This window comes from Psammomys obesus, unplaced genomic scaffold (genome assembly GCF_907164565.1).
Source record: "Psammomys obesus unplaced genomic scaffold, mPsaObe1.curated_primary_1811, whole genome shotgun sequence".
Taxonomy (NCBI): Eukaryota; Metazoa; Chordata; class Mammalia; order Rodentia; family Muridae; genus Psammomys; species Psammomys obesus.
The window spans coordinates 382,838-405,629 of record NW_026596415.1 but is presented as its reverse complement, the minus strand read 5'-3'; the positions used below and the strand labels follow the sequence as shown (position 1 = coordinate 405,629).

Below are 22,792 nucleotides of genomic sequence, written 5' to 3'. Positions count from 1 at the left end.
CAACAACCCAGGGACCTGCTTTGGTCCCCTTCATCCCTTAAATGCCACACCAGCTTACCTCATGCATTCCAGACTGGCCTACAGTTTGCTATGTTGCTGATGTGACTTTCACATCCTCTTGCCTCCACTTTTACAATGCTGAAATGGCAGAGGATTTAATTTTATATGGTGCTGGGAATTGAGCCCAGGGCTTCATGAATGCTAAGAACTCCACCAACCAAGCTACCCATATCTCCAGCTTAAACACCTAACACTCTGGGAAGGGTGAAATGCTAAAGCCACTGAAAATGAGAGCTGACTAGGCTGGTTTGTAATCCCACCCCACAAACAAAAGCACTCATCACAGATACTTGCTCATAAAGTTTATTGACAACTGTTTGGTCCCAAAACACAAACAGCACTTGAAACACACACACACACACACACACACACACACACACACACACACACACCCACAAATGTGTTCAAACAAAGTAGACAATTAAGAAAAACATCTTGTCTCCCAAGCCTGATTGAAAGCAAACAGTGCACAATGAGAAGATGGGGAAGGAGATTCTGTGATTATTTTAACAGATAAATCTAATCTGCTATATCCTTTCACCCAGAAAGAGTGTCTCACCATTTCCATGTGCATATATCATAGCATCTTCACCTAAGCCTCTAGATAAAGAAATAGTGATTGGACTGGCCACCGTGGACACATCTCAGACTCAATGAGCTTCCATCAAGTTTTTACATCTTTAAACAGCAATGGTTAGTCACACTCGCCCCAGACACACGGGCAACTCCAACAAATGGCAAAGCAATACCTCTTCACTGTACACAACTATGCTTTGCTGCCCACAGAACCTGACCTTTGAGATGGCTCCAAGTGACTTTAGTGACACCTGGCGTTTTCAAAGTCCATAATCCCTTTTGTGCTTGCAAACCTGAAGTCTGAGTAGGCAAGCTTAGCCTTAGGATGTCTGCAAATAAGGCAACTCACATTCTTAACATCAACTTTATTACACTGCTTAAAAGCCTTAAAGAAATTGCACATGTACCATTTTGCTTCCTATTCACTAAGTCTGCAGAAAAGTACCATGAGGCCTTGAAGAAGTGCTATCAAGCCTCAAAAAAGAAGTGCTGCCAGGCCTGCATAAGAAGTACCTTCAGGCTCTGCACAGAGTGTGGCAGGCCTGCAGAACATTTTCAGTGCAGGTCCATCTAGGGTAGGTCATGTGCTGAGAACTGGAAATCACTGGCTTCATTTAAAAGATTTTGGCAACAAAAATTCAACTGGTATAAAAAAAAATATCTCTAGAGCCTTCAATTTTATGACATTTTATCAAAATGCTGGCTATGAAATCAGAATCCATTTTCTGGCTTTCTAGGAAAAAAAAAATTATATATATATAAACATTTCCCACCAAAGAAACCATCTAACAAGTGGAAGACTGTGCGCCAACAGGTTCTTTCTGCTGTATGGATCTGCCTTTTTTTGCCCAACAAATACAATCCATTGTAAATGTCAGGCCTCTCCAGTAGGAGTGAGAGGCCACTCATGAGTGGACACCTCAGACACCCAGAGAGAAGGCCATTCCACAGGTGGTGCCCACAAGGCTGGCTTTTCCCAAATGCCAACATCAGACACCACAAAACAAAAAACCAAAACAAAAAACCCAAATGTGCTTCCAATAGCGAGAAGTAACAGTAAAACCAGACACTATTAAAAGACAACTAACATGAACACACATCCTCACATGGAGTGCTTCCCAGCTTTACAGCCAACTCTAAAATCACAAAAACAAGGTTAGGCTGATCAACCTTGGCCTTCACATTAACAGATAGAACTCCGGTCTCTTCCTAGTGGAAATAGTATCGAACCCACGCCTCTTGAAGCACCTCGCTACTCAGCTCTGATTTATAATTTATGCATTTGATGCATAGTTAAAAAAAAATCAGACTCTTAGCAATACCATCTTTCAACACACAATAATGTGTGCCGTCATTCAAATGCTGACTTTAAATGCATGACACCATGACACTGAGACCGTCTCCTTTCCTTAAAGTGATCCTTATCAAACTGAGAAGACGAGAAGGGAAGCATGAAACAACTTTCTAGAAAGCTCCTAAATGGAATCCCAAAGTGGAAACATTTAAAAATTTGGGATGAAGCCACAATGATCAATCACAGACATAGTTACATAAAAAACAAGGCACACCAACAAGTCACCTAGAAGCCAGGAACTTTCCTGTCAGCTTGAATATGGCTCTCCGGCTGCCCACTTCTCCCCAAGTGTGTGACCCACAGGCTCATGGATATGCTTGGCTTCTTGAACAACCACAACTCCATTTGTTTAAACAAAAATCAGAGGTTGCTCAATGGGAGTCAAGCCACTTCCTGCTGAGTGATCTCTGCTTACTTCTTCCCCAACCACCACAATTCATCATAGTCTAAAAAATTTTGGTAAATATATTATGGATTCCTTAATGGAGGCCAGAGTTCTTTCAAATAACTGAGAGGAAGAAAGAAAGAAAGAAAAAGTTCATTTGTAAGTTCAAAAGGAACATCGCCCTATGGACCATCAATAAAAGTAGCTTCTGGGGTCAAGACATAAAATAAGGTTTTTAAGACCATTTTGTTTGTAGAGTTAGACAGTTTTCCCCCATCCTAATTTAACTCTGTGTTCTAAATGGGAGTTAAAGCTTGGTTACAGGTGCAAAAGAAAAGTTGGCTGCCAATTTAACTCTATTTTTGGGCTGCTTTTTGGCTGGGCTTTCCACTGCATCCTTGCTGAACAGTGACTCAGGGGCTTCTAAGAAGGGGTTGGGAGGAGCAGGGTTAGATGCTGGGCTACAGGGTGAGGAGTCACAAAGCAGATTCCCCTTCTTTACTGGTACTGGAATTTCTGTTTTTTCTTCTTGGTTTAAAGTTAAAATTCCTAGAAAAACAAAAAAGTAAATAGATTTAGTTCTAGGGCTCATAAGAAGTACTGGCTTTCAGTTCATCTGTATTTAAAAAACAAAACAAAACAAACAAACAAAAAAACTTATAAAACCCCACCAAAGCCAGGGTGGTTGTAAATCTAGCTCTCAGAAAGCTGAGGTAGGATTACAACACCAGGCCAACCTTGTCAAGACGCTGCCTCAAAAAACAACAAACAGTATTCAGGAGTTGGAGGCAGAGGCAGTCAGATCTCTGTGAACTTGAGGCCAGCCTGGTCAACAAAGCAACTTCCAGAACAGCCAGGGCTGTTACACAGTCTCTAAAAAACAAAAAAACAACCAACCAACCAACCAGCCACCAAATGTCACACTATGTCACAATTTAGATATTAGTTACAAGGCCAACATTGTATGTCACAAAAATCAAATATTTATAAATGACACATCACCTTTCTTTGAATTGCAAATTTTTAGAGAGGTCATGTTGGCTAACTATCAAAGGCCAGTTTGCTTCCTCAGACTCTTTGCTCTTTCATTCTCTGTCTAGGACCAAAGCCTCATAAGCTTCCTGTGAACTTCCTGAGGCAACGGGGACATTTGTGCTAGTGAGTGCCTGCCTGTTTTTCTTACAGAGGCCACATGCTTGTCATGGTGTTGACACCAGAGATAAGGGGAGAGCCACGTGGAACCGTGGCTACTTTAAAACATCAGCTGTTTTCTTCAGAGCTTAGATCACATAACCCACAAGTGTTTGAGAAAGATAGACCACTGTACCTTAGATGCCTTCTGTGTGTAGCAAGGGACCCCTGATGACAAGGTCAAGTGATAGTGTCAGAGGGATGATACAGCCTCAGCTTCTCCTTGGGCAATGGGCAGAGACCCATGCTCCTCAGATTCTTGCTCTCCTCTGTCCCAAGTAACTGGAGGAGCTTCATGGTCCAGTACCCCATGAAGAAGCAACTCTCACCTCTACCACCTGGAACCCCTCATTTCAAAGGAGCACACAAGTGAGTCTGTGTCCTTACTGGCTCTTTCCATGTCAGAAGTAGCTTTAAACCCTCTGGCCCTATCTGGGGTCACCAGTACCAAACACTGCCTTACAAAGACTATATACAGTGGAAGCCAGCCTACAGTACAGAAGGAAGTATGGGCAAAAAAGGGAAGAGTCAGATTAAAGAAACAAAAAAGAAAAAGTGAAGGGTTTCCACAAAGCATCTGGGATTCCTCAAAGAAGGCAGAATGACCATAGTCACCGTAGTCAAGAGACTTAACCTCTGGAGTGGAGATGGTGGCCCCATTGACAGTATGGTCAGAGTTCCAATGTCTATCAGCCCCAGCACCTGACAGAGGAGTAAGAAAGCTGAACAGACCTCACATCAGACTGGCACTAAGTTTGGATGTTAAGAGGTTAGCTTTTAATCATTGCACTCAGGAGGCAAAGGCACGAGGATCTCTGAGTTTGAGGCTAACAAATTTCAAAACAGCCAAAGCTACACTAACACCCTGTCTTGAAAAACAAAACAAAACAACAACAAAAAAGGGGGTTTAGCTCTATTGGTTTTTAGGTCACAGGACTCCAGGGCCTCAATCCATAGGTACCTTGCTCAGACCAGCTTCCTAAAGCCCCAGTACACACTGGACCCTACGCAAATGTTATGTAGTAGGTTAACAGGTGCTGAGAAGTTGAACATCAAACATGATGGTCAGAAGTACCAGAGGACCCAGAATAAGACTGGGTCTTACTGGGTTTTACTTAAAAGTAAAAACATCATTACTCAAGTGCTCTTTCACAGACCAGTGACACTGCCCCTGAACTTTAGATTACACCTGGTTTATAAATTAGCAGAAACCCCAACAAGGAAGGGACTGAATCATCAGCACGGGTACTTTTATACCTGCAACAGCATTCTTTTTCCCTATGTCCACCAGACACCTCCTATACTGGCAGCATGGATCATTTGCTAAACCCACACAGAAGTGCTCAGCATATAGGGTGTGACATACCCAAAGGCTCTTGAGGGTGTTCTTCAAACTGAATGAGATCAGTGGGCTGCAGGATGACAGGATCTGGTCTTAGCTGAGGGGATGGCAGGCATGAAGGGACAGGAGCACAGAGGAGGTCAACAGGAGAGCTGTTGGTCAGGTGCAGAAGCTCCAGCTGGCTGGGCCCTGCAGATAGAAGGCAGGCAGCTATATTCAAATATGCACAAAGGTCTACCCCTGAGGTTCTCCTCAGCCTCAGAAGTCAGCATAAAATAATCAAGCACTCTCTCTTTCTCTCTCTCTCTCTCTCTCTATATATATATATATATACACATATTTATTTATTTAAAATAAAAAAACAAATAACAACAAAACCATTATCAGAAGACCTCTGACAAACAATACACTAAAGCCAACAGTCTGTTGAGGACTTGTGTTCTTTAGAACATTGGTCCCTGAAGATGCCAAAAAAGGAAAAGAGCCTTTAGAGAAGAAACAAAACTACTGAAGGTTGAGGACAGTGGAAGGAGCCAGCCAGGGCAAGAAGCTTCAGCAGTGTTAGATGCCGGAAACAGCTTTTCTCTAAACACAAGGCAAAGTAATAAATCCTTCTAGCTACTTGTGATGCTGTGTTTAGATCTCTCTTACATTTAATGGTAGTGCCCAAGTCTACAGAGTTCTGGAATTGGCTTCTGTTGACACAGAGCTGGCTCTACATAAAGCCTGAGACTCAATTACCTGGATGAGCACTTTCACACCACTATATGTTATGCTCCATAGTCAGGTTCCTGAGCCTTTTTCTCATAAGGCCTATGTGATATGCTGTGTCCTTTCCAAATCTAGTCTAGCAAGAACCCTGATGACCCAGCTTAGCATAGTCCACCAACCTTAGTATACATTCACTGACTAGCCTTTAGCAGAATTCCATTAGCCTATCAGCACAAATTCACCTAACCTTCCTGGCACATTATATTTGGATATTTGGGGCTGGGCTCTCTTTCTATCTATCACCACAGTTTTAAACAGTCATTTTAGTAAGCATCCAAAAAGAAATAAAAACAAAACATCTGAATTGGGATAATCTTTAAGGACAAATTATTTACTCAGCCAATCATTCAATACTGCCACATGTAGTTGTTAATGACACACTAAAATGCACTTGGGGGAATAAATATTTAGGTCTGCGGTGATGGCTTATCAGTTAAGAGCATTTGTTGTTCTAGCAGAGGACCTGGATTTGGTTCCTAGCACGCATACAGTGGCTCACAACTATCCATAACTCTTGTTCCAGGGGACCCAATGCTCTCTTCTGATTTCCTCAGCCACCAGATGCACACATGGTACACAGACATACATGTAGGCAAAGTACTCATACACATTAAAAAAAAAAAATTCTAAAATTGTTTTAAATATATGTTTAATTTTAATTAAAATACCCATTTGTCCTTTTTCCTCCACATATCCTAAAGCCAAGCCACCTCCTGGAACTTTAAGGCTTTGTTTACTTTATTGTTTTTCCCTAGTACCTGTTCTAAGCTGCAGTTCTGAGGCTGTATGGGATTCTGGCACCTCCAGGATCTGCCTGCTGACTGCAGGCTGGTCTTCATGATTGGCAGGGAAAAGGTCAAGTGAGCTTAGCCGGTCTAGAAGACAAGAGTGCCCATCAGAGAAAGGTCAATGAGAGCATCATAATTGACTCGGGGGAGGGGATGGGAGCTTACTTACTTTTCATGTCATTTTTTAACACCACAATTCTCTTATGACCATGTCCTTTTATCCAGACCACCTGAACATAAGACATACTCCTGGTTAAGCAGTGGAAAATGAGAGAAAAGTAATCTAATAGGCAAATGGGGCGTGGGAGGCCTCATTCTCCTGTGCTTCTCACACAACAGAGTTAAAACTCAATGAACAGCTTTTCTATGCTAGCTCTTTAGCTTCTAAAGCAATAGACAGCAAAGGATAGAACCATGCCCTCCTGAAAAAGCTGAGCAACTAAAACTCAAAAGATGCAGTGTTAAAAGTATTTATGACTCTTCAATATTATCTTCCATAGCTTTGTGACTTAAATCCGGAAACTTCCCACTTACTTTTTCTAATAGAAACTGAACTCAGCCTCAAAGGATAGCATCTCTTAGATCCATCAACTAATTGCTGATCCTGACAGTAAAGCAGCAGCCCTGACCTTCAGCCAGGTCAGGGTAAAAATACGCCTTGGCTCCCAAATCTCTATCCTCAGTTTCCAGGCATTCTTCCTGGATGCCTATTTTATCATAGCCTAAGCACCCTTTCTCAAATACTTGGAATCAGAGGGGACTTGGGAGGATTTGCATATACCTAGTACAGGTCTGGGTATATGATAGACTTAAACTAGATATCTCTCTCTCTCTTAAGAATCATATAAATATAGCCTGAAGGCAGGTAAAATGAGTTTTCCTTTGTTTTTATAATGAAAAAGTATTCTGCCTGCAATTCATCATAGGAGGTCAGGTATAGACTGTCCAATGTGGTACCACCTTGCCTACCCAAGGTTTTGGAATATTTTGCATTTTAGAATTTGACTACAAGTGCTCACACATTTTAACCCAGCTCAACTCCTTTACCACCATGTTCTGGGGCCTAGACAGCAATCAGGACCCTGTGTAAGCTCCCTCCTCCACTCAGTCTCCTTCAGCTCTTTTGTGGACAGCAGTGATGCTTTCCAAAGGTAAACCTGAGCTCCCCCGCCTTCTTCACAGCAAAGGGAAACTCTTACTTGAAGGAGCAAGACCCTCAGAACAGCTACTATAGGGCTCTAGCATGCTTGTATTTTTTTTTTCCATTTTTATTCTTTGCAGGTCAGCAAGCACTCTCCCAGTACAGTTTCATTGCTTCTTACATGGCTATTCTTCATCTGTGCATGCCACCTTACCTACCATGACAACTTATGCCTCCGTGCTACACAGTAACTCAGAAATATCTGTGATGCTGCCCCCTCCAGGATTCTCATCCTTAGGAAGTGGCCCTGCCTGGGCCATTTTTCACACTCACTGAGAGGAGATGGGGGTGGGAGGGTGGAGGTGGTATCACAGCTATGCTGCTCTAGTCACATTCTACTCAGGACATCTGCTTAGGTGTCCTGTCTGGTTAGGTGACAACTGAGCACATTTCTAGAGGGAAAGCCTGAAACTAACTTACCTGACACGAAATAAAGGTTTAAAAAAAAAAAAAATACTGAGAAACACTAAAACCATTCATCTTATTTGGCAGTACTCAGGTGACACCTTACATCTCTGATCAGAAGTCAGCAATGGTTCTTTAGAAAGACACTTTCCCAGAAGCTGATGAAAATACCTACCTGTGGGATGGCTCCCAATAACTCCTCCACACTACTGTAGCCATATGTTTTGGGCTGCAGTGTTTCTCCAACATACTTGGTATAGGCTATTGAAAACTCATGAAGGAAAATCTGCTGGTAGTGATAGGTGTGAAGCAGAGATCGCACATTCTTTGCAAACAAGTATAGGCTTGTGAGCTTCACATATTCTTCTGCTTTATCATTTGTAAACACCTGGCCCAGAAGAATAAGAAGAATTAGAAACTTCCTAAGTGACTGGCCCTGCCTCTCTGGAGTGACGGCCTCCTACCAAGTACACTCAGAAGGCCCCAAATCACTTTGGTTTCTGAAAGTACTCTAGAAGGGGCTCAAAGAAGGGTCTCCCAAAGCCTTAGGAGATGCTCATGGCAAGGCCTTCCAGACAGGCTCAACAACCCAGGGCAACTATAATTTCTCTGCAGATGTAATCTTGTGAAGTCTGAAGAAACTATGTGAGCAGGGAAGAAGAGTAGGGAATCTGCAGTCCCAAAAGACATACATAGTGGCTGTGGCCCTAGACTGCATCTCCCGGAAACAGTGTGAGGCAGAACAACACTGGCTGCCCTTGCAAACACACACATACAGACACACAGGCGCGCTCACACACAAAACTCCTGTGTCTTCTGGTAACCAGCTTCGGAAACTGCTTATGAGGACTGCAAAACTAGCACTATAAAAATGTTTCTGAATCTTAACAACCAAAAATTACTTCAAGAGCCAAACTCATAACGAACACAAGGTGTTTCCAGTAGCACTTCTCCATACTGTTGTTCATGCTGAGTGTGTGATACACCATTCAACTCCAATAAATGCCGCCTGAAAGACCTCAGTCAAGTTTGCATCGATGGTATGCTATTAGCAGTGTTGTTACTGCTCATACCAATTTTCTGTTATATGCAACTCTGAAGAACACTGAAGATGCTCCAAGTCCTACAGTTTCAAATGTCCAGCCAAGATTCTTTTACATGAAAACAGACAAGAACATCCATCTTAATATGCAAATCTGTGCTCTTCTTTTGCAAATGGTGTTTTACACCATTTGCATACATGTATACAAATCAGTCATTTAAAAACAAATTTTTTGGGGTTGGGGATTTAGCTCAGTGGTTGAGTGCTTGCTTAGCAAGCTCAAGGTGCTGGGTTTGGTCCTCAGCTCTGAAAAAAACAAAAACAAAAAACAAAAAAAGGAAAAAGAAAGACAAATTTTCTTACCATTTATCATCAAACAAATATTTGCTCTATATACCTGTTTATATAGCTGTATAACAAAAGTTGAACTGGAGAAAACTTAACCAGCACCATCCCACTCCACAGACGTGCTGACATCACCAGGAGAAGGGGCACAGGCACTGCCACCAAGCCATGACAAGCTGTTTGTCTTGAGGCTCTGGTAGCACTGCTCAGAATTTGTATTTGATAGACTGTAATTAACAGTTTTTAAAAGTGTTAGACTGGGAGGCTGGGGTGTAGCTCAGCTTAACACCTATTTAGCATGAGTGAAGCCCTGGGTTCAATTCCTAGTACCACAGAAGCAAGAAGGATTTGATTTCTTTTAACTATTGACCTAACACATGGTCACATGATGACAGTTTAATCATTCATTCCCTACATGGTTGAATCGGATCCACTGACATCTTCTGTAAATTCATTTTCTTTTAAGAGACTATATTAAGATATAAAATAAGTGGTGTGCTAGGGCTGTTGCTCATTGAGTAGCAAGATGCTTCCTTGGCACAATAAATCAGCAAAAGCAATAAAAAAGTAAATTATACCCTCTACCACATTTCTTTTCATGCCCCGAAATGTTTTGTTCTGTTTTTTTTTTTTTGTTTTTTTAGAGCTGAAGTTGGGAATAGAGAGCTGGATCAGCGCAGGTAAGAGTAATTACTGTTCTTGCAGAGGACCTAGATTTGGTTCCCAGAACCCACACGGCAGCTCACAACCATCTATAACTCCAGTTCCAGAATACCAAAACCCTCTTCCACCCTCCATGGGCACCAGGCACATGTACAGTGTGCATACATACAAAACACTCACACATATAAAATGAAAACTGTTAAATCTTTAAAAAGCTGCAGTTATCATTAATTTTCAGGATTAATGGAAATAACTTGAATTTTTCATATTGTATGTGTGCATGTGTATGTATATATAACTTCAAATGCCTCAGCAAGTGTATAAAATAAACCCATTCCTGCAAATTATCCTCCACACAATTGCCACTGTGACACTCATTCTCTCTCTCTCTCACACACAACGAAAGTAAAAGGGGCACGGAGAGACATAGCTCAGTAGTTAAGAACACTTGCTGCTCTTTGAGTAGGCCCTGGGTTCAATTCTCTGCACCTAAACGGTGGTTCACCACCATTTGTAATGTAACTCCAGTTCTATGAGCTCCAAAGCCTCCTTCTGACCTCTATGGGCACTAGGCATGCATTTGATGCACATACATAAATGCAAGCAACACATTCACGCACATAAGTTACTAACAGAAAGAAACAAAAATGGCCAGCCAATTTCAAGACCTCTAGTGTCCCTCCAGCTCTCCATATACTAATGCAGACCTAATACAACTCCAGAATTGCCAACCTGAGAAGCTTCCAATATGATGAGTCTTCAGATCTACTCACACACATACCTCCACCAAGTAAGGCAAACTCTTCAGTAGCTCAGTCAAGGTCATGAATCCATATTCACAGGGATTGAGAGGAGTACAGTGTGTTGTTTCATAACGTCTCCTGAGCTCATCAACAGAAAGATAGGCATCTCCTTCCCAAGACATCAATAACACCAGCAATTGAGCAGTGAGAGACCGAAGAGACTTCCTGTTGATCAGCTGGATCTGTTTGCCGGACTCCATATCAGCAACCTAAGGAAGAGAGCATACAAACCGAATTCAGAGCATCTCATTCTGGCTAACAAAGACCAACAGAGGCACTTAAACACAAAGTATCTGGGCTTCTTTGTGACAGCAGACCAACACTTGGAATGAAACTGGAGCAGAAAAGTTTACCCTCCCTACAGCCCATATTGGAAGACACTGTCACAGTTCCCTCTACTTCTGTGTTTTTTCTTCCTTGCTGGTTTCCTCTAAGGCAAAGACACAGCAAGCCAGCTGACATGCCTTGGCTGAGCCTAGTGACTAGGCTGGTGACCACAGGGAAAGCTACATTTTTTTGATGACATAGAGCTAATTTTAAAGTCAGCATTTTCATCTGCTATGCATCTAGTTGATCACTTAGGATTCTCAAGGAGACAAAGAACTTAAGGGAGGGACCCTCTGAAAGATACAGGGCATTGCCTGGGCACCAAATACCAAGTGCAGAGACAAGAACTTGGTGATTGAGACTACTTGCCTTCTTCAGGTCCAAAGACCTGCCATGGGTCTTTAACTGCAGGTGGCAGGGCTCTGTGTACTCACACCATCAGCCAGTAGATCATCCTCCCCTTAGGCTTCTTCCCCACTGGCTTTGCTTTCTCTGCAAAGACTAAATGGCTCATTGCCTACAGTAAGACCTGAAGACGAGCTTGTCCCCTTTGGACTCTATGAGGCATCAGCATATCTTTACTTTTCAGGCACACTCTACACTGAGGCAACAACATGGTGGCAGATTCCCACTCCTATAGTGGTAGTAGTATAGTGGTATAGTAGTAACACAGTTCCTGCTTTGAAAGCAGGAGGCTGTGGGGGACTGGAGAGAGGGCTGAGCAGTTAAGGGCCCTTGGTCCTCTTGCAGAGGACCCAGATTCAGTTCCCAGGATTCATATAGAGAGATAAAACCATCTGTAATTCCAGTTCCAGGTGATCCAATACCCTCTTTTGGTTTCCACAGGCAGTGCACTAACATTTACGTTGTGCACATGCAAACAGGCAAACACACATACATATAAATAAACTAGATCTTAAAAAAGAAAAAAAGAAACAAAGGAGAAAGCAGGCACTCAACTAGCCAGCAAACATTAGTCCAAAGGCTTTGAATCACTGTCTTTAGAATCCCAGACCATTACCAATACTGCTGCTTTTTTTTTTTTAACTCAACATAGTAATTTTATTGATTCTTTGGGAATTTCATAGTATATGCCCAGATCACACTCACTTCCTAGTCCTTCCATGTCTGCACTCCCCTTGTAACAGCTCCCCTATGCCAAATCCAATTTGTATTATCTATATGATCACTGGAGCATGGTCAAACTCTCAGTGGCCTGCCCCTTAAATAGGACTGAGTCTTTCCCCTCCTGAGCTCCAGCCAGAAGCCATAAATTATGGAGAGCTACACTTCTATATCCTTATCATACTTTTTAAGAGTTCTCTTCTATGGCTTCCTGTTTAGGCTGTTCCTTTTATGGGATGGGGCTTGAGGTTGGGGCAGGAGTTGTCACAGAAGCCTTCCACGTGCCGCTCTCACAACTAGGCATCTGCAGTCACCAAGATCACTGCTCAAGTACCTTCCTTGCTCTTTAGTCAGTGAGAACATAGATCATGGGCTTCCTTCCACATTGTTTCTGGTAAGAGCATAGATCATGAAATAAGTCCCCAGCTGCAGTAGGACTATGAACCAAGACAAGGCTTTCAGAAGCAGCCTAGACCACAGACATCAAAATGTTCTTGGGTGGCAGAGGACCAGGGTTCAATTCCTAGCATGGCAGATCACAACCATTTGTAACTCCAGTCCCAGAGTATTCAATACCTTCTTCTGGCCTCCATGGGCTGCACATATGTGGTAGACAAACATACATACATGCTAACAAAATATATCCATATACATAAAAAGTAATAAATAAATTTTCTTTAAAAAGTTAATTCAGGGGCTGGGGAGATGGTTCAGCAGTTAAGAGCACTAACAGCTATTCCAGAAGGCCCAGCACACACATGGCAGCTCACAATTGTCTGTAACTCCAGTTCCAGGGGATCTAACACCCTCACAGATAGACATACTGGCCGGCAATACAAGAAAACATAACAACAACAACAACAACAACAAAAATGCCAATGCACATAAACATAGTTAATTCAGTTGAGCAGGACAAAGACCAAGCTAATGACAGATAGGTTTATCATAAGACAATATACTTTTTATTTCCAGAATTTCCAACTCCCACCCACAAGCCAAAATGAGGCTTGTCTAGGTCTGCCCACGTTTCAGAGTCCTGAGTTGGAAAGGCCTAACTGTTCCTTTTTCTTTTCTGTCTTTTTTTTTTTTTTTTTTTTCAGATGCAGCCAGAGCCTATGCATGTGTTCCCTGGTATTTTGGGATTCCTTACACTTTCTGTAAAACTCCCCTTCCCACCATGTGGCTTATCTCCATGCCAGCTTCTCAAATGGAATGGCTTCCCACCCCTCCCCCTCAACCCCTTCTCCATTCTCCTCTTACAACCTGCCTACCTGGAGTCTATGCTTTAAAACTCTAATAAGTGACTTCCAGCTTCCATTTTGAGTCTGATCTTAGATTTTTAATAAGTGAGAATAAGAACCCCAAGAAAAAACTCAGATTTCCCATTTCTCAGGTATCAGTGTTGGCTCTGCTGCGACTCCTCGGGATTTCTAGTAACACTCCTTGCTTGCCTTTTAATTATTTAATCATAGGAGAAGATGGATCTGTTCCTGTACCCCTAGGCAGTACTACTCTCTTCAATCTCCCCCTTTTCTCATGTCTCACAAAGACTCCTTTCCTCACTTGGTTGTTTCTCCCAGTACCTAGTATTGAGGACTGAACCCAGGGCTTCAAAAGCGGGGCTAATCCTCTACTATTGACCTTTAACTTCAGTCTTTTTATTTTATTTTTGATAACTTATTATTTTTATTTCTTTGTGCATTGGTGTTTTGCCTACAGGTCTGTGTGAGTTACAGACAGTTGTGAGCTGTCATGTGGGTGCTGGAAATTGAACCTGGGTCCTTTAGGAAGAACAATCATTACTCTTAACCGCCAAGCCATCTCTCCAGCCCCCAGTGTTTTTATTTTTATGTTTAATTTGAAGATAGGGACTTGTTAAGTTACCCAGGCTGGCCTTGAATTTCAAGTCTTCAGCCTCCTTAGATTGTAGGATTATGGACCACACTTCTGTTAATCACTTTTCTGTCCATCTTAGCACCAAGGGGCCACTGGTTCACTAACATTCCTGTCAATAATTTAAGTTCTTTTGCCCCTAAGTCCTTTCCATTGTGGTCATCTGGCCAACTCACCATGAGCCCAGGCATCAGCTTCTGGACCTACACCTGTATGGCACATGCACAGTGGCCATCTCTACAATTCATCTGTGAGCATCATAAGCACACTATGTACCACCATACCCCTAACTCCACACATCAGACCTTCTCTGAGCTCTTCTACCTTAAGTCTTGCCCCCTCTTCTTTAAAGTTACCTTAACCTTCCATTTAATGGTAACATGGCATCCTGTTCTGCTGATAATCTCCAGAATTAGTTTTATCAGATCCCACCCAACAGCCTCCTTAATCTTGTGAAAGATTAAGGCAGTCCCTCCTTCTGATTCATCCCCCCACCTCTTCCTCCTACTATCCCAAACTCTTCTCTTCTGTGTCTGCTCATTTCCCAGAAGTTCTTGTCTTTGTCTGCTCACTTATCAAGTGATCCTTCTTTAGAACTTTCAAACACACCTAATTGTAGCACCTGGACACCAGGTCACTGGCTCCCTTCATCTCACATGATTAGCTGTGTTCCTCCTACTTTACTTCTCACAATCAAGCTAGCCAAAAGCTTTAGCAAATCCTGCTGCCACTTTCCCTTGATACCTCATTGCTCAGCTTACTGTAAGTGCTGTTCTCAGTAGCAAGCCAGTCACTTCCACCCACCTAAGTCTCATGGAACACTACTGGCCACTTTCTTTCTGTCTCCTGAGAGGGCTCCTCCTCTAACTTATCAGTATATAACCAGATTTCCTCTGTGCCTCTGTTTGATGGTGCCACCACTTTCTGCTTCCCTTTCCATTTTTTTCCTCCTGGCAGTCTTTCCCTAGTCTTGTGCTGTATAGATCTGCAGATGTTCTGGAAACTATCCAGCTGCTCTACCTATACATAGGAAGGTCAGCTCAGCGTAGAAGGGCAGGGAAGAGGAGGAAGGTGCCCTCTTCTAAAGGGGCTTTGCCAGCCCCAAGGGCAATTTTGAGCTTGTGCTTGTTCTCAGGATGAGCCCTAAATGAGTCAGGGTCCATGGAAGATACATGATACAGTGTGTGTCCCAGGAACCTTTGAAAAAAAGAACTCTCTGGAAGGATTAACTTCAGGCCAGACTGGCTGAGATTATTATACATGAGCACATGTACCTTAGAATAAAAAGTGACCTTGCCAGTTCAGAAAGGTCATCAATAAAGACATAAAGGAAAGACCATAAATCTAAAGTACCAAACCAAGCCACCTCCTATTAACTAGTAAGGTTTCAATGACACGCAGCAGTGAAACAACAGCAAGACACACAGAGAAATGCTGCACCCCACACGGACCATGGCACAGCCTAGTCAGTAGAAGGACATTGGCCTACCTTTACAACATGGCAGAGCTTCTGTGTCAAAGCTGAGACTGAGCTGACATCATAGTCTTGGAGACGAAATGTATATCCAAAAGTTTTAGCATATTCTGTAAGCAGATCTGTCATCATAAGGCAGTTATCTTTTTGGGACCGCAGAAGCTTAACAAATTGGGCCGCTAGAGCTTTGAATCGCTCCACTTCAGTCAAAGTCAGGATTTTCTCTTCTCCACATTCCAAGACCTTAAAAACACATAAAGAGAAAGGAGGGGTTTGAACACATCATTGTTTTTATAGGTAAATGGCATGGAAACCTACACATTGGTCACTTAAGATGGGAATGTGGTTATGAAGGCATAGTTCTGCAAGATCAAAGAGCTCTTTCCTTGGCACTCAAACATGAATGTAAAATGTTCCTTTTCCTGGCAATATAAATTCTGTTATGTATAATTTTACAACAACAAAAAGTTTTAACAATGCTTTTAGAATCAAAGATAATGCAAATATAACAGAAATTAAACCCTGCTTGAAAGAGCTTCGCACAAATACTCTTACCCCACTTCCAAGCGGGGGGGGGGGGGGGGGGGGTTTGGGAAGCATGGCCCTGCTCAAAATAATATGTTCAGTTTAATATTTAAATCATCTCATTCTATTTTCAGTGATTACTCTAACACAAGCTGAAGATTATTTTTTAGGTGGAGACTTGCTGTTTAACCCAGGCTGGCTTCAACCATAAAATTCCTTAGCCCCCACCTCATAAATTCTGGAATTACAGAGCAAATCCCATATTTACCTAAATTTACTAACAGGTCAACAATTCAGTTTTGCTGATGAGAATATTTTAGACTCATAACTAAAACCAATAACAACACCTTCCTATATACTGCTCAGAAAATCACTTAAAGAATTAGAATCTCTTCACTTACTTGTAAAATTTCAGGTATGGCTTCTAAAAGTTCAAGCAACTTAGTAAATCCATAGTATGCAAGTTTGCACTGCCGGCCAAAGTGGTGATGGTAAGAGGGAATGAACTTGTTAAAGGGCATCCGGAAATGCGGCTGGTGGCGCAGCAAGTCCACAACATCCTTGGAGAACTGTTTTGTCCTTTCGATTTCATCTTGAGTTCGTTCTTTAAAAAAACAAAGCACCATATAAATTAGGCTTCCACCCACTATGTTTACTATCAACCCTGCAGAGGTGATGTCAGAGTCACAAGAGATCAGCTTGCCTTCCCCAGCCACACAGCCCACAATAAACACAGATACTTGGTACTAGATTCTTTGCCAGTGGTTCTCATACAGGCTCAAGGCACAATCCTGAGAAGTGAGGGTGTTACTATGGGAGGTGAGAGATACACGTGTCATTACCTATAAGATAGAAACAATGTCTACAAATCCTGTCCACTACACCTATGTGAACAAGATAGACACAGATGTTATTTCTGTGAAGGAGTACTTTTGAACATTCACGTTTTTTTGTTTATTCATTTTTTTGTTTATTTTTTTTGTTTATTCATTTAATCTTCAGTTAAAGTTGCCAACAGAAAAGGGTATCAGATATCAAAGATTTAACAAAACAAAAGAGAAAAATTACTTAAACATTGATCTTCATTTCTATTAACTTTAAATTGACTGGAAGAGAATTAGGAAAAGACAGACACTGCTCTGTTTTAACTCTAGAAGCTTGTGACCTCAAGGACACTGGTAATATGCAGAATATGATAATTAACAGATCTGTCTCCCAGACTTCACTGTACTGAACTACTACAACTGGAAAGACAAATGCCACATTCCTCTGGGTTTGTTTTCTTCCAAAGTATACATAGTGAACTAATTCTTAGAGCTAAAACAGTGTCTCCATCAGGTAACTTGGACACTAGAAACCGCTGCACATAGCTGGAAAGTATTTAATAAAATGCTAGCTACAGTTTCTTCTCCCGTTTGAGTAGATCTTAAAAACCAGTAAGTCAGCTTTCTTTCTTTTTTCTCCAGACAGGGTTTCTCTGTGTAGCCTTTGTTGTCCTAAAAGTCACTATAGACCAGTATGTCCATGAACTCAAGAGAGATCAGCCTGCCTCTGTCTCCCAAGTGCTGGGATTAAAGGTGCCTGGCTAACCAGTGTACTTTCTTACAGGGCACATGGCTTCCCTCCCTCCAAAGAACAAAGGTTCTACATACCAGGCATTCTTACAAACTGCATTCCCCAAGAAACCATTAAGAATCATGGGAAGGGACAGACAAGAGCATACCCTTACACACATACACAAATAAATAAACAAACTATTCTACTTAGAAGTAAATGATGGCTAGGCTCATGCCCACAATCCTGGCATTTAGGTTACTAAGGTCACAGTACTACTGCAAGTCAAGACCAGCCTGGGCTACAAAGGGAAGTCAGTTCTCAAAAATACAATAAAAACAAAGGCACTACTTAGATAGACAACAAGCTTCTACACACCTCTTTTTCGGATACAAATGACCATGTCATCATCTTGTTGGGACAAGCAGATGGTTGTATCTGGGATCTCTGATACAATATCAATCAACTCACAAACACCATATTCTGTGACATCCCAGTCCTTTGAGAAACACCTATGTTTTAACATGGGAAATGGGCAAAAAAAAAACAGTAAAATCATTACCATAGGAATAAGCTCTACAAAAGACTGCTATGTTTTTTCTTTCTTTTTTTTAAAGTTTCTCATCAACTCACCAATGATAAGCCTGTGCGAACTCTCTCACAATGACCTGCTTGCTGGCCTGAGACTTGAGAAGTTTTAGTAAATCCTGAGTAAAGCGCTTCACCTGGGACCTATGCGTGAGGGTCAGGAGACGTTTGGAGCCCATTCCAAGAATCTGAAAATGAAATGTTCTGATTACTTATACTATGAAGAACTCAAAAGATATGTTCTTATGTCAACCTTATTGACCTTGCTCTTGTTACTCTCAGACTATCTCCCTCAAAAAGTAATGCCTACATTTTGAAACGGACACAATTCAACAAGTAAAGTTAAAAAGAACAATGGCCCAGCTGTCTTGTTTGCTTTCCTTCTTTCCTTCCTCCCTCCCTCCCTCCCTTCTTTTTCTCTTTTTTTCTTCCTTCTTTGCTTTTATTTTGTTTTTCAAGACAGGGTTTCTCTGTGCAGCCCTGGCTATCCTGGACTCACTTTGTAGACCAGGCTGGCCTTGAACTCACAGTGATCTACCTGCCTCAGCCTCCTGAGTGCTGGGATTACAGGCATGCACCACCATGCCCAGCTTGTTGGCTTGTTTTCAAAGTGTCTCAAAAGATCATGAGCACATGTTCAGTCTGGCTGACTAATATCAACTCTACAAGACAGCTAAAAAGTTCTTCAGGCCTTTTTAACAAGTGGGAAATTATGAAAATACTGTCCTCAAGGAAGTTATAGGCAATGCTAAGCCCTAGCCCAGTGACTAATGTCCAAATCACAAAAGGTAGAGCCAACTTGTAAGCATATTAGGTTCACAGCAGCCCCTTGCTAATAATGAGCATTTGTTAGCCCACAGACACTAGAAGGAAAATGGCCACAGGCCTCCAAGGAATTCTTTCAGGTTGGAAAGTTGTAGTTTCCTCAAAACTTGAGAAGGCTCCTGCATTTGGAAGCCAGCTCTTAACAGATGCTTAGCTCAGAATGAGAAATGAGGTCTCTATTTTGTCTTAGTCTTTGGCTATGGCAGCTGAAGTCATGCAAGAACATTCCATTCTTTGAAAAAGTAACCCCTTATATCCTTTACCTGCAACACATGAGGCACAGCTTCTAGTAGTTCAATCAGCTTGGAATATCCATAATCTGAAACACGGCACTGCTTTGCAAAATGGTGATGGTATGAAGGGATGAAATTGCTTATTGGTAGTATACAAGAAGGTTGGTTCTTCAGTAAATCAATGACTTCTCTACTGAACTGGATCAGCTGGGGATTACCCACAGGACTTTTAGAACGCAAAAGCCAAGGGTCTAGAGAAGAGACAAACAAACAAACAAAACAAACAAACAAAAAAACCATAAGACCTCAGGGATGACTTCATTGGCTGAAAAGGTATTTTGTGTTCTTAGCTCAGAATCACTATGCAGCAAGTAGCTTCTACACCCAGGCGCCACAGAACCAAATGATCAGGCCGTCTTACTGCAGGCAGGCAAACCATTTGCCTTAATTCTCAAAAGGTGTCATAAAGTACAAAGTACTCTAGGGCTATGGTAGAAGTGAAGATGAACAAGGACTTCCCAGTCTACACTATGTTTTAAAGATCCATTTGTAACTTGGCCAGGAAGGTGGCCCATGGGAATGGAATTAACGAATAATGGAGCTAAAATTTTACTCACAACACTATGAGAGGCAGTAATTTGAGCAGGATGGAAAACTGAAGTAGAAATAGATCTACCTACATACATACTTGTTGATACAGGGTCTCATTATATAGCCCTAGCAGGCCTGGACCATCCTATGAAGACCAAACTCACAGCAATCTTCCTGTCCCTGTTGCCTAAATACTATGATAAACAAACAGGTCTGCACCATCAGGTTTCTGCAGTCTCAAGCGCTCACACCTGAAAAAAGCTTTAACTGGAAAAAAAAAAAAAAAAAAAAAGAGGGCGTGTGTGTGTGCGCGCGCGCGCGCGCACACACACACACACACACACACACACGCGCGCGCGCGCGCACAGAGATGACTCAGCAATTAAGAGCACTAGCTGCAATTCCAGAGGACCCAGGTTCAAGTCTCAGCACCCACATGGCAACTGTCTATAACTCCAGTTCTTCTGACACCCTCACACATTCATACATGCAGGCAAAACACCAATGAACATAAAATTAAAATAAATTATTTAAAAAAAAAAAAAGCCGAAGTAGAGCCTGGCATAGTAGCAAATGCCACAAAAATCTAAGCATTGGGGCAGGGGAAGCTGAAGCAAGAGGATCATGAATTTAAGACAAGCCTTGGTTATGTAAGTAAGACATAAGACTCTGTTTCCAATAATAATAAAAATAATAATAGTGATGATGATAAACTAAACAACAAAAAACAAATCGTAAAAAACAAAAAAACAAACAAACAAAAACAGACAAAAACCTTGATTGAGAAGTAGAAGGGATTTGTGGACTCATAGCACATGACAGAGGTTGGGAGTCTCCCACAGGAGGCCCTGGGCAGCCCAAGACTGAGGGAGGAGAGGACTGGTTAAGGAAGAAGCTTCTGCCTAGGATACTTCCTGAGCTACTGACTCAGGCCAGGTTCTCAGTTACCCTTCTACCTTTAAACAGAGGTGCAAGCCTAAGAAGGAAGACACATTAGAGCCAAAGAGAAGTGCGTGTGTACGTATGTGGACACTCATAGATATGGAAGATGGTTTTCTCCTTCCACCATGTGGATCCTAGTGCCCAAAGTCAGGTTGTCAGGCTTCATGGCAGGTGCCTTTACTCTCTGAGCCATCTTGCTGGCACAATGCTGGTATCTTCAAAAGTCAGGTTCTACCAAGTCTTTAGCATCTGGGGAGTTTTAAGATCAGAGGAAATATATAAGTGACCCCCAAAATTCTATCAGAGAATTTTTACAGCTGGCAAATACCTTCAACAAAGTGGCTGGATGCAAAATTAACTCAAAAAAAAAAAAAAAAATCAGTAGCCCTTCTGTATATAAGCAATAAATGGGTTGAGAAATAAATTAAGGAAACAATCGCCTTCACAATAGCCACAAATAATACAAAACATTTTGGTGTAACTCTAACCAAGCAAATGCAAATGACAAGAACTTCAAGTCTTTGAAGAAAGAAGCTGAAGAAGATAACAGGAGATGTAAAGGTTTCCCATGCTCACGGGATCAGTAGGATTAACATGGTAAAAGTCTTACCAAAAGCAATCTACAGATTCAATGCAATTCCCATTAAAAGTCCAACACAGGGTTGGAGAAATGGCTCAGAGGTTAAGTAGACTGGCTCTTCTTCCAAAAGTCCTGAGTTAAATTCCCAGCAACCACATGGTGGCTCATAACCATCTATAGTGAGATCTGGTGCCATCTTCTGGTGCACAGGCAAAATGTGTATAACTAATTAAAAAAAGAAAATCTTAAAGAAAAAAAAAAGTCCAACACAATTCTTTACAGATCTTGAAAGAGCAACTTCATATGGAAAAATAAAAGACCCAGGATAGCTAAAACAATTCTGTATAATTCTGTAAAATACAAGAACATATGGAGGTATCACCATCCTTGACTTCAAGCTCTATTACACAGCAACAGTAATAAAAACTGCATGCTACTAGCATTAAAAACAGACAGGTTGATCAATGAAATAAGTCCCAGAAATAAACCCACATACCTACAGACACCTGATTTTTGACAAAGAAGCCAAAACCATATAATGGAAAAAAGAAATCATCTTCACCAAATGATGCTGGTCTAACTGGATTTCTGCATGTAAAAGTATGCAAACAAATCAGTTATTTATTAATTTGCCAAAATTCAAGTCCGAATGGATCAAAGACCTCAACATAAAACTGGATACATTAAATCGACCAAAAGACAAAGTGGGGAATAGCCTTGAACTCATTGGCACTGAAGACACCTTCCTGAACAGAATACCAACAGCACAGGCTCTAAGATCAACAATGAATAAATGGGACCTCATGAAATGGAAAAGCTTCTGTAAAGCAAAGGACACTGTCATCAGAACAAAACAGCAACATACAGAATGGAAAACGATCTTTAACAACCCTACATCCGACAGAGGGCTAATATCCAAAATATATAAAGAACCCAAGAAATTAAACATCAACAAACAAAATAACCCAATTCAAAAATGGGGTGCAGTGCTAAACGGAATTCTCAACAGAGGAATCTCGAATGGCAAAAAAAAATACTTAAAAAAAGTTCAACATCCTTAGTCACCAGGGAAACACAAATTAAAATGACTCTGAGATTCCCATCTTAAACCCATCAGAATGGTTAAGATCAAAACCTCAAGTGGCAGCACATGCTGGTGAGGATGTGGAGCAAGGGGAACACTCTTCCACTGCTGGTCGAAGTACAAAC

The 22,792-nt window shown here is 41.6% G+C and overlaps 1 protein-coding gene across 2 annotated transcripts in view; it reads right to left on the bottom strand.

The window, feature by feature from the left end:
• Positions 1-347: 347 nt before the first annotated feature.
• Marf1 (meiosis regulator and mRNA stability factor 1) overlaps positions 348-22,792 on the bottom strand; it is a 50,005-nt gene continuing 27,560 nt past the window's right edge. For both annotated transcript variants that reach the window (XM_055597732.1, XM_055597733.1), the window contains exons 17-27: positions 19,501-19,721; positions 18,458-18,600; positions 18,203-18,336; positions 16,672-16,874; positions 15,761-15,988; positions 10,905-11,135; positions 8,249-8,461; positions 6,637-6,697; positions 6,438-6,554; positions 4,933-5,097; positions 348-2,924 (exon numbers count right to left, since the gene is read on the bottom strand). In XM_055597732.1, the coding sequence (XP_055453707.1) occupies positions 2,683-2,924; positions 4,933-5,097; positions 6,438-6,554; positions 6,637-6,697; positions 8,249-8,461; positions 10,905-11,135; positions 15,761-15,988; positions 16,672-16,874; positions 18,203-18,336; positions 18,458-18,600; positions 19,501-19,721 (1,958 nt within the window). In that variant the 3' untranslated portion in view covers positions 348-2,682. The remainder of the gene's footprint in view (positions 2,925-4,932; positions 5,098-6,437; positions 6,555-6,636; positions 6,698-8,248; positions 8,462-10,904; positions 11,136-15,760; positions 15,989-16,671; positions 16,875-18,202; positions 18,337-18,457; positions 18,601-19,500; positions 19,722-22,792) is intronic.